This window comes from Echinops telfairi, unplaced genomic scaffold (genome assembly GCF_000313985.2).
Source record: "Echinops telfairi isolate 266 unplaced genomic scaffold, ASM31398v2 ScPeMD7_9;HRSCAF=40, whole genome shotgun sequence".
NCBI lineage: Eukaryota > Metazoa > Chordata > Mammalia > Afrosoricida > Tenrecidae > Echinops > Echinops telfairi.
In genome coordinates, this window is record NW_022103906.1 from 67,522,848 (window position 1) to 67,536,445 (window position 13,598).

At 37.4% G+C, this 13,598-nt stretch overlaps 1 protein-coding gene across 1 annotated transcript in view; it reads right to left on the reverse strand.

The window, feature by feature from the left end:
- Positions 1-13,598, reverse strand: part of WDR17 (WD repeat domain 17) — a 112,114-nt gene that overhangs the window by 43,463 nt on the left and 55,053 nt on the right. Inside the window, exons 8-15 of the mRNA XM_045286574.1 lie at positions 12,571-12,739; positions 9,345-9,436; positions 7,134-7,216; positions 5,142-5,228; positions 3,703-3,867; positions 1,345-1,547; positions 237-386; positions 20-150 (exon numbers count right to left, since the gene is read on the reverse strand). Coding sequence (XP_045142509.1) covers positions 20-150; positions 237-386; positions 1,345-1,547; positions 3,703-3,867; positions 5,142-5,228; positions 7,134-7,216; positions 9,345-9,436; positions 12,571-12,739 — 1,080 coding nt within the window. The remainder of the gene's footprint in view (positions 1-19; positions 151-236; positions 387-1,344; positions 1,548-3,702; positions 3,868-5,141; positions 5,229-7,133; positions 7,217-9,344; positions 9,437-12,570; positions 12,740-13,598) is intronic.

The following is a 13,598-nucleotide window of genomic DNA, read 5'->3' on the forward strand; positions in this document are numbered from 1 at the left end:
TATGGTTTTTATTACTTACTGATAAACATTCTGAAAACCATTTTAGTTTTTTCACTCGTGGATTTCCAGCTTCTTTCTCTATGTCTTGCTTAATCCCTCTTGATACTTTGCCACACAATAGAGGAGGCGTGCCTTGCTCTATAGCATTATCTGAAGACAGACAGTATTTAGTGAGTAAAAAGTGCTCATAAAATATTGATAAAAAACAAAATTGAATCCATGCATGTGTTCAATACCAGTGTTGCCGATAATTTCTTCCCAAGATCTGTCTGCCACAATATTGATTTGTAAAGGAGTGATCAAAGGTGCCAAGGACCAGAGTCTCACGGTAGAATCACGGGAGCAAGAGGCCATAGTGAAAGGGCGACTTGGATGGCATGTCAAACCTGATGGGAAAAAACCCTTTATTTTATTAAAGTAGAAATTGAAAAATAGTTATATGTATCTCACAAAACTTCTACAGAATTGCAGTTATGAAGAAATGCTTTAAACAACTGTAAAGCTCTTAGAGCTAAAGTATACTATAATTGCATTCAATTAACATACTGACAAAAATGCAACCAAGTAATGAGTTATTTAACATATAAATATAGAATTGAACACTTATTATAAAGAAAGTGGCTCATGGTGCACACATTGAAATTATATTCAACCAGTTAAGCAGCGGGTATACTATAATATCAATATGTTAATTAATGGATGGGTGGATGAAATTCATACTTACAAGATTAAAAAAAGCTGATACTTTTACACTTAGAATATGGAAAAATATATGGGATTCACACGCGTATTCAGTATCACACTTCCTCAGTCCCTTAGTCATGGGACTAAAAATGTGGGTGGGAATGGCTAAATTAGTTGTAAAAATAAATGAGAGTTAAGTGAGAAAAATAATCTGATTTTTTTATTCTCAGCAAGACAAGTCTAACAACAACTATCCTGATAATTTCCTTTGACTTTTTCTACTATCTTCTATATATTCTGAGCGGAGCCCTGGTGGTGTAGTGGTTATGAGTTGGACTGCGATCCTCCTTGTCGGCAGTTCAAAACCACCAGCAGCTCAGAGAGAAAAAGACTGGTCTTTCTACTTCCATAAAGAGTTACAGTCTATCTTTAAATAAAAAATTAACTAATTAAATAAAAGTGTTACAGTCTCAGAAACTCACTGTGAGTCAGCATTGACTCGATGTCAGTGAGTGAGTGCTGTATTGATATTCCAGTAATAAACAGGCACACTTTCTAGTAAGAAAATATCATTTATTAAATTAAACAGTGAGATATTCAATATTCTGTATTTCTTAGAAGTTATATTAATATATCAAACTAATAAATGAAAAACTTTACCATATACATCTGCACCATGATCATACACAGTATCCAAACAAGTTCCTTCTCGTGTGTCCCATACTTTTATAGTGTAGTCCCAGCTACCAGATATTAGTAGATAAGGAATCTCAGTGTTCCACATTAATCCCCTCACAGGTGCGGTGTGTCCACTAAGAATATTTATGCAAGCGTCTTGTGTATAATCCCAGATTCGAACAGAACTGAAAACAGAATGTTGTATGTAATTCACTGAAGGCATAATTTATCTAAAGAATTAACATACCTTATAATTATTTCTTAGTCCATTTAGAAAGCAGTCTATATTTTATTGTATTCTTTATACACTATAGAAATGAGTATTCAACTAGGCAAATGTTGGCCTGTTCCAGCATAGTTATTTTCTTTATGTTTACTGGCCATTTACTACTGAAAATAAATATAATATCTCATAGTTTGTTTCTTAGAAAATAGCTTTCTTAAAATACAATAGTGATTAAAAAATAGCTAAAGAGGGGCAAAAAGACAAATAAGACAAATACAATAATTTAAGAGCTCTCAAGTCACTTATATTTCAAGTGTGATGGGGGTATTATTGGCAAACTCAGTAAGTACGCTTTTATCAATACAATTCCTCCATGTTTCTGTCAGAAAAATAAGTTGCTTACTTTGAGCTCAATCTCAAATCAAGAAAATACATTAAATGCATTTAAATGCAGCTGTTCATAATATTGCTTTAACATCTTTATTGTAGTAGAGAGAGACGTTATTAAAATGTAAGACCTCTTGATGCCAATTTGGTTTGGGTAAGCAAAATGTTTTTTAGTCTCATATTGGTGCCAACCTAACAAAATTCAAAGCCTGCTGCCTTTGTCAGGTAAGCACTGGCCTGCAGATCTCAAGGTTGAATTCAAGCCCACTGGCCATTTCCTGGGAGAAAGAAGAGGGTGCCTGCTCCTGTAAAGATTTCTGACCTTGGAGATCCCAAGAGTCATTGCGAGTTAGAATTAACTAGGTAACAGGGGGTTTGTTTTGGTATTGGTTTAACAATGCTCCAAAAATTATATTATCAAATAGATACACAGTCTTGTTTTGTCAAGGCATTATGCTTTTGCTGCCTATAGCACCCCCGCCCCCACCCCTATTCCAAGTAAAAGACACTGTATCTAGTTACAGGTGTTATAGGTTAGGCTACTAACAGCAAGGTCAGCATTCCAAACCACCAGCAGCTAGGACAGGGAGAGAGACCAGAGGCTCAGTGAGAAAGAGAGAAACCCACAAGGGGCAGTTCTATCCTGTCCCGTGGGGTCAGTGTGAGTTGCAATCAGCTTGATGATGGGAAGTGAGGGCTGCCATAATTAAATTTTGTAAATATATTTTCTTAAGAATGGCCATCATTTGACTTATATTAAGTTTGATGTCTTATGCTCATAAATAAGACTATATTTAAATGATTTTTTTGTAACAAAATACTTGAATGTTCCCATAGAGGACACTGAAACAGGTGTCCTTGCTTGTATGGCACAAGTGAGACCCTAATGTCTGTGGGTCGACCATCGGACGTTGGGGTACTCCAATGTATACAAGGGGGGTCTGAAACTTTCAAGGCTGTATGTTAAGGCACTAGAATAATCTAAAATATAAACTCATACTATTTTTCACATGATATCCTTATTAGAAACACCACTTTAAATGATAACCTACAAAATTTGCACGGATGTACAGCTAATCCCTAATTTCAAGCTAAAATTCCCTAATTATTTGATATAAAACTTGTGCTATGACTTTTACTTTGCACAATAATATTTTTCACACCTAAATGTATCCTGTCTTCAAAGTGACTAAAAGTATCCTACAGAAATATATATTGTTTGCAGATAAAATATAGGTAAGGGTTTTTCTCTCAAATCTATAAAAAATGTCGTCACTTTCACTTCTAAAGTAGCTTCTCTTCAGGCGAGAGGCCATTTTCTTCTTTCGCTCGTATGTGAACAGAAAACAGCTCTTTTCTGTTTTCTATGTCAGAGCATCTGGACCAAACTCCTCTCTGCATATTTTAGAGATTTAGTTCCGATCCTTTCCTCTCCCCACAGATCTTCTTAGGGTTCCTGTTTTGTCCACTGGGTTGCTAATAGAAATAAACTTCCACACTAAGTAAAACAAATAAAGAAGCAAAACCCATGGATATTAGGGAAATATAAGTATGATAATATTTAATTCATTCTGGGTCGATCACAATTAGGAACTCATAACTACCTAGTTGTTACATAAATATTTAAATTATTTACATAGATTTTTGATCATACAAATAAATACATTTCTAGAAACATATACACTTATGATGTAGGCTGTAACAAATTAGAATCCCACAATACAGACCCGTCATCAGAGCCGCTGCCAAGAATCCCCTCCCTCAGAGGTGACCATCTCACATGGAAGACTTTTGCTGTGTGCCCGCTGAACACTTTCAGAGGATGATCAGAACTTGTGGCTACATAATAGACACGGACATTTTTGTCCTCGCAGCCAGTGGCGATCATGTCTCTGAAATAACATCAAAGCTCATTAAAAGATCAAACTATTGCTATCGTTTATTAGGACAGTTAAAAAATATTTCTAAAATAGCATTTGTTTTAGCTGATGTCTATATGCAAAACACTAGGCTCTTAAAAACAAGGTTGAATTTTCAAAACCATCCACGGATTTCCAACTGGAGGAAGTATTGTGGTAGTTACATACTCTGTTGTCAATTTGAGACTTAAGAATGAAGGGGTGGAGTTTAGCCTGTCAATGAGGTCACAGCCTGACGACCTCATTTGGAGCCTCTATGGAGATAAAATAGCTCACTGGAGGCAGGACACATCCTCACTCTCTGTGAGACATGCTTGCTGACAATGCACATGGAGCAACACTAGAGCCCTGGAGCTGAAGGAGCCACGTGGAGACCCCTGCCAGCGCTGAGACACCTCCACAAGACTTTCCACCCACTGCCTTGTTTTCTTCCTGCATTTGGCATCATTGCATGTGTTGTGTGAATCTGAAGAGGAATTTATAGATTAGTATTGCACATATGGGCTAATATTGGACTTATGGACTTGATCTGGACTGGGCTGCGATGTTTTCTCAATATTCAATTGCTCTTGTATATAAAGCTCTTTCTTACACCCATATGAATGTCTCTGAATTTGTTTCTCCAGTTTACCCAGACTAACACAAATGCAAGGGCAATAAATGTCATGGTGGAACAACACCATGGCACAGCTTCCTTGAACGATGTATACCCTGAGACACATTTCAATAGTAGAAGTTCACACAGGCTTTGCACTGATTTCCACGTTTCATTAGTCCTAGGCTTTCTTCCCCCCAAAGTATTAGAAGATAGTTTTGAGATAATCAGTATTGCTAAAGCCTGTGAAAACTTCTTGAAATGAAAATAAAACCAAGCCCAATGACACCTCAAATTCCAAATCATAGCAAACCTATGGGACAGAGTTGAATTGCCCCCACAGTGTCACCAAGGCTGTTATGGAAGCAGACTGCCAAATCTTCCTCCCGTGGGTGGATGGCTTTGAATTGCCAAGCTTAAGGACAGCCACCAACCACTTAAGCAAGGGCTCGTTGAAATGAAAAGAGATAGTTACAATAAATGAACATATACAAGGTTCCTTCTCATTTTCTATGCTAGGGGAATATTATTTTTTTTTAAGTGATAAGGATTACTTCTAGAAACAGTTTTAAACTTTATGGTGATTTAAAATCTCCTAAATATAATTATTATTATGGTAAGGGGGAAAAACTAGAATAGCAAACCAACTTACTTGTTGTTTTGGCTCCAATCACAACCAAAAACTGCTGCTGGATGTTTGTATTTATGTAGCACTTTACCATCAATTGTTCGAATAATACTGAAATGAAATGTTAATGGAAAAAAACAGCATTCTTAATACATTATACAATGAAACAAAGTCAGAGTTGTATAATTCAAACACAAGCATCTTAGGCTATAGAGCTTCTTTGTAAATCACAAGCGACATTTTAAAATACTCTACAAATGATGTTACCAATTAAGAGTATATTTACACTCCTGAAAAACCGCAGTGCTATTGAATAACTCCAGGTAATGGAGCGTCTACAGGACAGAGTAGAACTGCCCCCTAGGAGTTCTAAGGCTGTGAATCTTTACCGAAGTATAGACGGCCCTTTCCCTGAGCAGTGGCTTATGTGTTCAAACTGGCAGCCAAGCACTTTAATCATAAATTTTCAGTTGGAAATTATTTCTTTTATAATCTTTTGAGGAAAAATCTAGTTTAACAATATGTTTTTTTCCAAGTCATTTTATTGGGGGCTCATACAACTCATCACAATCCATACATACATCAATTGTATAAAGCACATTTGTACATTTGTTACCCTCATTATTCTTTAAAAAAATTATTTTACTGAGGGCTCATACAATTCTTATCACAGTCCATACATATATCCATTGAGTCAAGCACATATGTACATTTGTTGCCCTCATCAATCTCAAAACATTTGCCCTCTACTTTAGCTCTCAATATCATTTGCTCATTTTCCCCCAAACAATATGTTTTTAAGTGTAATAGGTAAGGCATGCATTGGGTTTTCAGCTTTAAAATTTAATATTTGGAAATTTTCAGTGTTTATAACAATTCATTTATAAAACTGGTTTCATTAGTATACAAAGAACAAGACATATATTATAACATTATCATAGTACATTCTCCGTGATATGGCAAGAAATTCAGAGACCTTCTCCTCCAGAGATGGAGCTATCGCCTTAATTCTTTACTATTCTATTACCGATCATGAAGATCAAGGATTGCAGCCCACGGTACGGATTGCAACTAAATGTAAAGAAGACCCAAATCCTCACGACCGGACCAACATAATAAGCAGAGAAAATATTGAAGTTGTCAGGAGTTTTGTTTTGCTTGGATCTGTAAACACTGGCCATGGAAGCAGCAGTCAAGAGATCAAATGACAAATTACATGGGGTCAATCCATCACACAAGACCTCTTTAAACTGTTGGAAAGCAAAGATATTACTTTGAGGACGATGGTGCTCTTGACCCAAGCCGTGTTACTTTCAATGGCCTCATATGCATCTGAATGTTGGATTTTGAATAAGGAAGACTAAAAAAAGAATTAATGTGTTTGACTTATGGTGCTAATGAATCATACTGAAAGTGCTGGGTGCGGCTAAAAGAACAGAAACATCTGTTGGAAGAAGGATGCTCATTGGAGGTGAGGATGCAAGACTTTGGGGGTGGGTTTAGGAGAGACCTGTTCCTGCAGAAGGGCATCATGCTTGGTAAAGAGGAGGGGAGTAAAGAGAGGAGGGCTCCTGACAAGGTGCGCAGACACAGTTGCTGCAACAACCTGCTGGAATCTCAGAGGAACAGTGAGGATGGTGTTTGTGCTGGCGTACCGAGGGTGCCTAGGAGATGGGGCACCCAACAGCAAGGCCACCTTTGTGAACGAGCCTTGGGGTTACTTCGAGGCAACGCAGAGACCCTTAACTCTAAATCAGGGCAAATTTTCATTTTCATGTAAAGACCCTTAGCTTTAAAGAAGGTAAGAATTTAATTTCTTTATTTTTAAAATACCAAAACTTTATTATTTATTACTGGAACATAATAGGAATGTAGCGTGTGCTTACATAGCTCATTAATATTTATGCTAGATCGTAGAGATGAAGTCTCAGGATACTTCAAGGCATGTGCTAACATGGTACAACGAGTATTACGTGTGACTTTTATAAAGAGGGCGACTTCATGCACAGGACTTACCAGAACCCATCACCACTGCAGCTAGCTATTCTTTTGGGATCTTTATGACTCCAGGCAATGCAGAATATTCCATCCTTTCCATGCTTCAAAAAATGCAAAATACCTATCAATAAGAAATAATTCACCCCTTTTTCCTCTTATTTATTTATTCCTTCTACATATTACTTTTCTATTAGCAGCTTTTTCTAAGTGATATCAGCGGAGACATTCTTGTCATGACCACAAGCCTAAATATAGATATAAATTAGTGCAAAGCTGTCAACCTTAAAAAATCCATTTTAAAGATATCGTTTGGGTGGTTTCCTTTCTTGATGAATACAAAGTGCAGGGCCTGAATTCACTTCTTCCTCCATTCAAAGGGTTAATCTCTGCAGAGCACCTTTTGCTGTGAAGAACCCTGTGATTCTTCCCAAGGTCAGCAGTTCAGAACCCCCAGCTGCTCTGCAGAATAACGGGGAGCTTTGGCCTCCGGTAAAGAGTTACCGTCTCAGAAACTCACGGGGCCGTTCTTCTTGTCCTACAAGCTCACGAGGAGTCAGAAGGGCAGTGGGCTTGGTGGGTGCACCTTGTGCCAGCAATACCAGACTGAAAAATTGATCTACCCGCTTTTAAGCCTAGTCCTCCTACAACTGCATGGGAGACAGAAAACATGGCCATTGGTACAATTGTTATTCCTCCAAATGTCGGTTTCATTTTTGTAAGAAAAAAATTTGAACCAGCATATTTGTATAATAAATCATTCTGCATGTATGTGCTCTCTGCACTGTGGGAGTGGGAGTGTCAGAACAGTTGTAGCTGGTATGATGCTAACGTATTACAAACATGGACTATATTGTACATGGAAATATCATTCATAAACTGTGTCATTGGGTGACTAAAGGTTGTGGTAAATTACTTTCAAGATGTTCTTTAAAAACATTTCAATTTTATATGGTACTTAAAATGTGGCTAAAGTTAAGGGCAGATACAAAAGCGGCGGTGTAGTGAGTTAAAACATTAGGCTGCTAACCAAAAAGCCTATGGTTTGAACTCACTACCTCCTCCACAGAGAAAGATGTGGCAGTATGATCTGTAAAGATTGAAAGCTTCAGTGTCCCTATAGAATAAATAGTTCTGCTCTGCCTGACAGCCCATCTATGAGTTGGAATTGATTCGATGGGGGTGGGTTTGGGTCAACTGATTCTTTTTCCGAGTTTTATGAGCATTCAAAAAGTTGATGGTGGAAAAATTCCATTATCTTCTAATTCTGTTTTATCCATGAATTTTTAAAAGCCCCTCATATATACAGTTTCAAATTTGTAATGGCATCTCCAGTTGGCTATTAAAATTTTTTTTTTTTACCTTTTGGGAACTTATAGGAGGGCCCATTTTTAAAAGGTCGATATGAAAATGAAACAAGGCCCTTTCTTCATCTAGCTTAAGGTGCTGTAGGTTGTATGTCTGAGAAGCGCATTGATGGATCTCTAAGTCTGCATTTCCTTCTCGGAGGTCTCTGCCACTTATTAATCAAAGCTGGCTTTGTTAATTTTTCCCACTTTCATTACCTAGGATGTGAGTCATTTTGATATTGACCTTAATGCTGCTACTGAATGCTGAAAAATACATGGACAAAAATAAGGAGTGTCCCTATGATAGAGAAAGTCCGTTACCCGACCCCAAGCAGGGATTGTCTGTCCTAGTACAAAAGAGTAGCTATCTCAGGTCACAAGATGCAGAAAGATCACAAGTAGAAAACAGAGATCTGATTTCTAAGGCTCAACAATTTAAACCTATGTCATTTTCAGGCTCATTTCTTCTTTTCTTCTTCTAGCTCCTAATGTATTATATGGGAATTGTGTTCTCCTGGGGATGGGCTGGCAGAGTGAGGGTTGAATGTGGAGGGGGGAGGAAGGGTGCAACTTATATAATCAAAGGTTCCTCTTCAGGGAGAACAGTTGCCTCCTGGTAGTTGGCAAAGTTCCTCCAATGCTCTGCATTCACTAATCACTGCAGCACTGTCCACCCCTTGTCAGGAAATTAATGTTTTGTATAAATTGTCAGCTTCAAGCATCTCCAAGTAAAGGCTTCAACTATATAAATTATTAACAAACGTATTAAACAAAACTTATGTATTACCTGGTTATTAACTGGTAAATTAAGGGGGAAAACATTTTAAGAACATGAAGTAGCAAAATATATTATTTTATTCTGCTATCAATAAATACATCTTACCTCATTAAATCGTTGTACCATTTTCCCCTTTTTAACATCCCATATAAAAGCACCATTTCGGGAAGTTGCCCCAGCAATGCAATTTAAATCACCTTAGGAAATAATTCGTTAGACATTATATTAAACATTTGCCACAAATACAATTCTTTAAAAAAAGTTAATGATGTTGATGATATAAGACTTGAGATTTGCATTGATAGTGAGTTTCTCTTTATGGTGAGAATAAGCAAATATATGCAAATATAGAGAGATGAGTTGAATAAATTCCCATCATACCACTTCAACGATTATCAAAACATAGTCCATCCTGTTTGCCCTGTAACTCTTACTGGATTTCTGTGGAGCCAGTCCCTGAAACGATTTCAGCGTGGCTGTGTCTACAGACCACCAACCATTCCCAGGTGCCGTGCAGTTGCTTCACATTCGTGGCGATTCCAGGTGGGAAAGGCTGATTTTTCTTTGGAAGTAGGTCACAAGGCCTTTCTTACAAGATGTCTCTGGTTGGACTTGAACCTCCAGCCTTTTAGTTAGCAACTAGCACATTAACCATTCACATTTTCCAGGGATTGTGACCCTTTTCTTAACATGACAAAACTATCCCAGCTACAGAATTTGCCAACAGTTCCTCAATATTGTCTTCTGTCCAGTCCATATTTATGTGCCCAGGCAGCATATGAATATGTAGGGATTATTCTAGGGAAGATACTATGATGACAAAACACATCCTCAACATATTTCTGATATTTTTATTATGCTCCCCTTTACATGCTTCTAAATTATGAGTGAGAGGTTCCTATAACATTTTCAGTTTCCCCCCACCTCATTTCCTGTAGTGGTTACTTTAAGGTATAGAAACAATTATAAATCATCTCTTTACTAATCTATTTATATCCTTGTCAACATTAATTTTAAGGGTTCATTCACATTTTAGTTCAAAATTCATCAATAATGATGGAAATAATGACAACATTTAGATTTTCCAACCTTTTTACTGGATGCAAATTCTCAATGCAGGGAGTGAAAGAATTCTTTAAGTGAGCTTAGGCTTCCCTGTTATTATTTGAAAACCATGTTTTTCAGCTCCACTATCTATTTCATTTTTAGACTGAGACTTATATACTTCTATAGGAGGAAAAATGGTCAACAAATCATTGCTATAATGCTGAGCTGCTGCAGCGACTGGCCCAACTCCTATGTCCCCAGCCAAGGGACCCTGCGTGAAGATGATGTATATTGCAATGATTAAGAACATAAGCTTATGAGTAAGACAGACAATTCTGATCAAGTCTTGATTCTGCCACTGACTTGGGTAAGCTACCCTTCCTTCTGGATCTTATGCCACTTAATAAATGATGGCTAGCACAATGTTTAAAAAGTAAACATAGCAAGAAATTTTGAGGGAGCAGGTGAGATATCTTGTTAGCTCTTTCTGTGCTGTATGCCTTAATTAGTGAAGTAACACTTCCTCCCACCCCCCAATTAGTCCTGTGTCTACAATAACAATAGGTATGTTGTGCTTAAAGAAGTTACTGTAATTTAATGTTGTAAGTAAACATTGCTCTAGATATTTTTCCTCATTGTAAGGGATGAGGGATAGATAAAATGGTAATTAACCTTTTAGTGTGTCTGAACCCATCTGAGAATCAATTCATTTTAACAGACTCAGGCATCTATATACAGGCACTAAAAATTATGTACGCACTTCTATGAGAACACCAGACTTTGGGGAAATATCTGTAATGCTTGTAGGTTGAAAAATTTAAGAATTCAATAGATTGAAGAATTCACCTATACAGGGAAATAAGCTAAAAATAAGATATATCTTATCTGTTAGGAGTGGACATAGCTTATTCCAGGTAGTAGGAGCTTGGGGGCTAACCTCACTTACAGAATTTCTTCACTCCTGGATACAAGTGAAAATTAATATATAACTACTGGGACAAAAAGTTAAACCATACAAAGAGTAAAATCCTCCTTTTAAAATGAAAATTTTACTTGGGAGTAAAAACTGTTTGGGGAGAAACTGTCTGAAGTTTGACCTTATACATAGAAGGCACAGCGATATCATCCATCTGGGATCATAGAAAAGGCTGTGTCAACCTTATGCCACACTTTATTATGGCAAAACGGTCTTTAACATTACAAAGGTGGATTCACACAGAATTAGATGGTCTCAGTTGCTGTATAATCATTCACACTTTAAAAGAAGTTATAGCAGGAAAGGGCATCCACTTCAGTTTGAGATAATAAATTCCTTTCTAAAACTATGAATTTAATTTTTTATAGATTTGATTTATAAATAATTTCACAGGATAATATGTACCACGTAACATCATTATAACTGTGCATACCAATATAAATACAGCTAAAATCAGAGAAGTCAAGGTGACAGTGGTAGTTACTTAATGTGGTGTCAATTTGAGAGGATTAAGAGTGAAGGGGTGGAGTCTGGCCTGCCAATCAAGACATAAACAATGAGACCTCTGTGTGGGCATGGCTTTCTTCTGAGAATTCTGGGAACTCCTGTATTTCCTCCTTGGAGGCAGGTGACACTTCCCTCTCTAGGCTCCTTCCCTTGCACTCTTTACTGACAAGACTCACTCCCTTGGAGACGCTCTACTGACAAGACACATGGTGCTACATCCTGGGAGCTGGAGAAGCCACATGGGCCTACCCTGATGCACGCAGACCTCTAGAACTGGAGAAGACATATAGAAAATCCTGCCAGCACTGAGGTGCTTCCAACGCCACTGGACCTACAAGACTTCCAACCCACTGGCCTGTGATCCTCTTGTGTTCAGCATCATTGTTTGCATTTCGTGAGTATGAAGAGGACTTTATAGATTGGTATCAGACATATGGGCTAACATTGGATTTATGGTCTTGATCTGGACTGGGCTGGGATGTTTTCTCAATATTCAATTGTTCTTGTATATAAACCTCTTTCTTATACATAGGTGAGTGTCTAGGCATTTGTTTCTCTGGTCTACGCAGACTAACACAGTGACCCTGATTTACTGCGGCTTTTCCATATAATTATGCAGGGTCCTAGGCGCCCAAGTCTCTCTGCAGGTAGTCTATTCTAAAACATAAACTAAACTAACTTTACATGTTGGTACTAAAATGTTTCTATAAGCGCATGAAAAATCTAATGGAAAGAACAGAATTCAGATGAACATAAAGTTGGGGACAAATCAGTTCCAACTTTCAATAAAAGAAATCTTACCTGGTGCCCATGAAAGGGAATAGATAACCCCTTCATTACCAGGTGAAGTGTACACTGCTGTTAATGTGTTGATATCCCAGACTTTTATAGTGCCATCAAACGAAGCTGTTGCTAAAAGGTTAGGATCATCAGGTTTGAATTTGCAGTCAAAGATAGTTTCTACATGTCCCTAAGAACATAACATTTAAAAATAAGTCAACTACTGAGAAACGTATCTTAAGAGTTACTTCAAAATGACCAGTCATTTACAAAGTATAACATCTAATCAAGCTGACACATGTATAATAGCTTTCAAAACATTAAGGAAAAATATATAGACAAGCAAAAAAATAAAACCATATAAAATCAGGATAAGCACTGTGGTTGAATGTTCTCTGTGCTGCTACAACAATGTTATTTTGTACCGACCTAGATTTCACTCAACCCTAGTTTTTCAAATCAGGAGCTAAACACAAATAGAGACAATGTTTTTATTTTGTAATTTCACTTGAATTCAAGATGTGCCTTTTAAATTATTTATGGTGTATAGGATGCTATTCTGGAAGTGTGTATAGCAAACAACTATGGTTAGGTGCTGGAGAGTAAGTTCGAAATCATGGCTACGCCACGTACAACAGAATGGGGCACTGCCTGGCTCTGCGTCATGTTCACAATGCCTATGCTTGACCCCACTGTTGAAGCCACTGTGTCAATCCATCTTACTAAGGGTCTTCCTCTTTGTCACAGACCCTCTGCTTTTCTAAGTAGGATGTCCTTTTCCAGCTACTGGTCTCTCCTGACAACATGCCATGAGACTATGTCTCAACAATGCTAAGGAGTCTTTTGGAGCTCATAGTATATTCAATATTCAACGACATTAGGTCTTCCCTATTCATTGTCTTGTTTTCACATGCATATGAGGCAATAAAAGCCACTTCGTTCTCAAAGTGACATCTTTGCTTTTTTACCATCTTAGAGAGATCTTTTGTAGCAAATTTGCTCAATGAAATATATTGTTTGATTGATTTCCTGGCTGCTATATCCAAGAA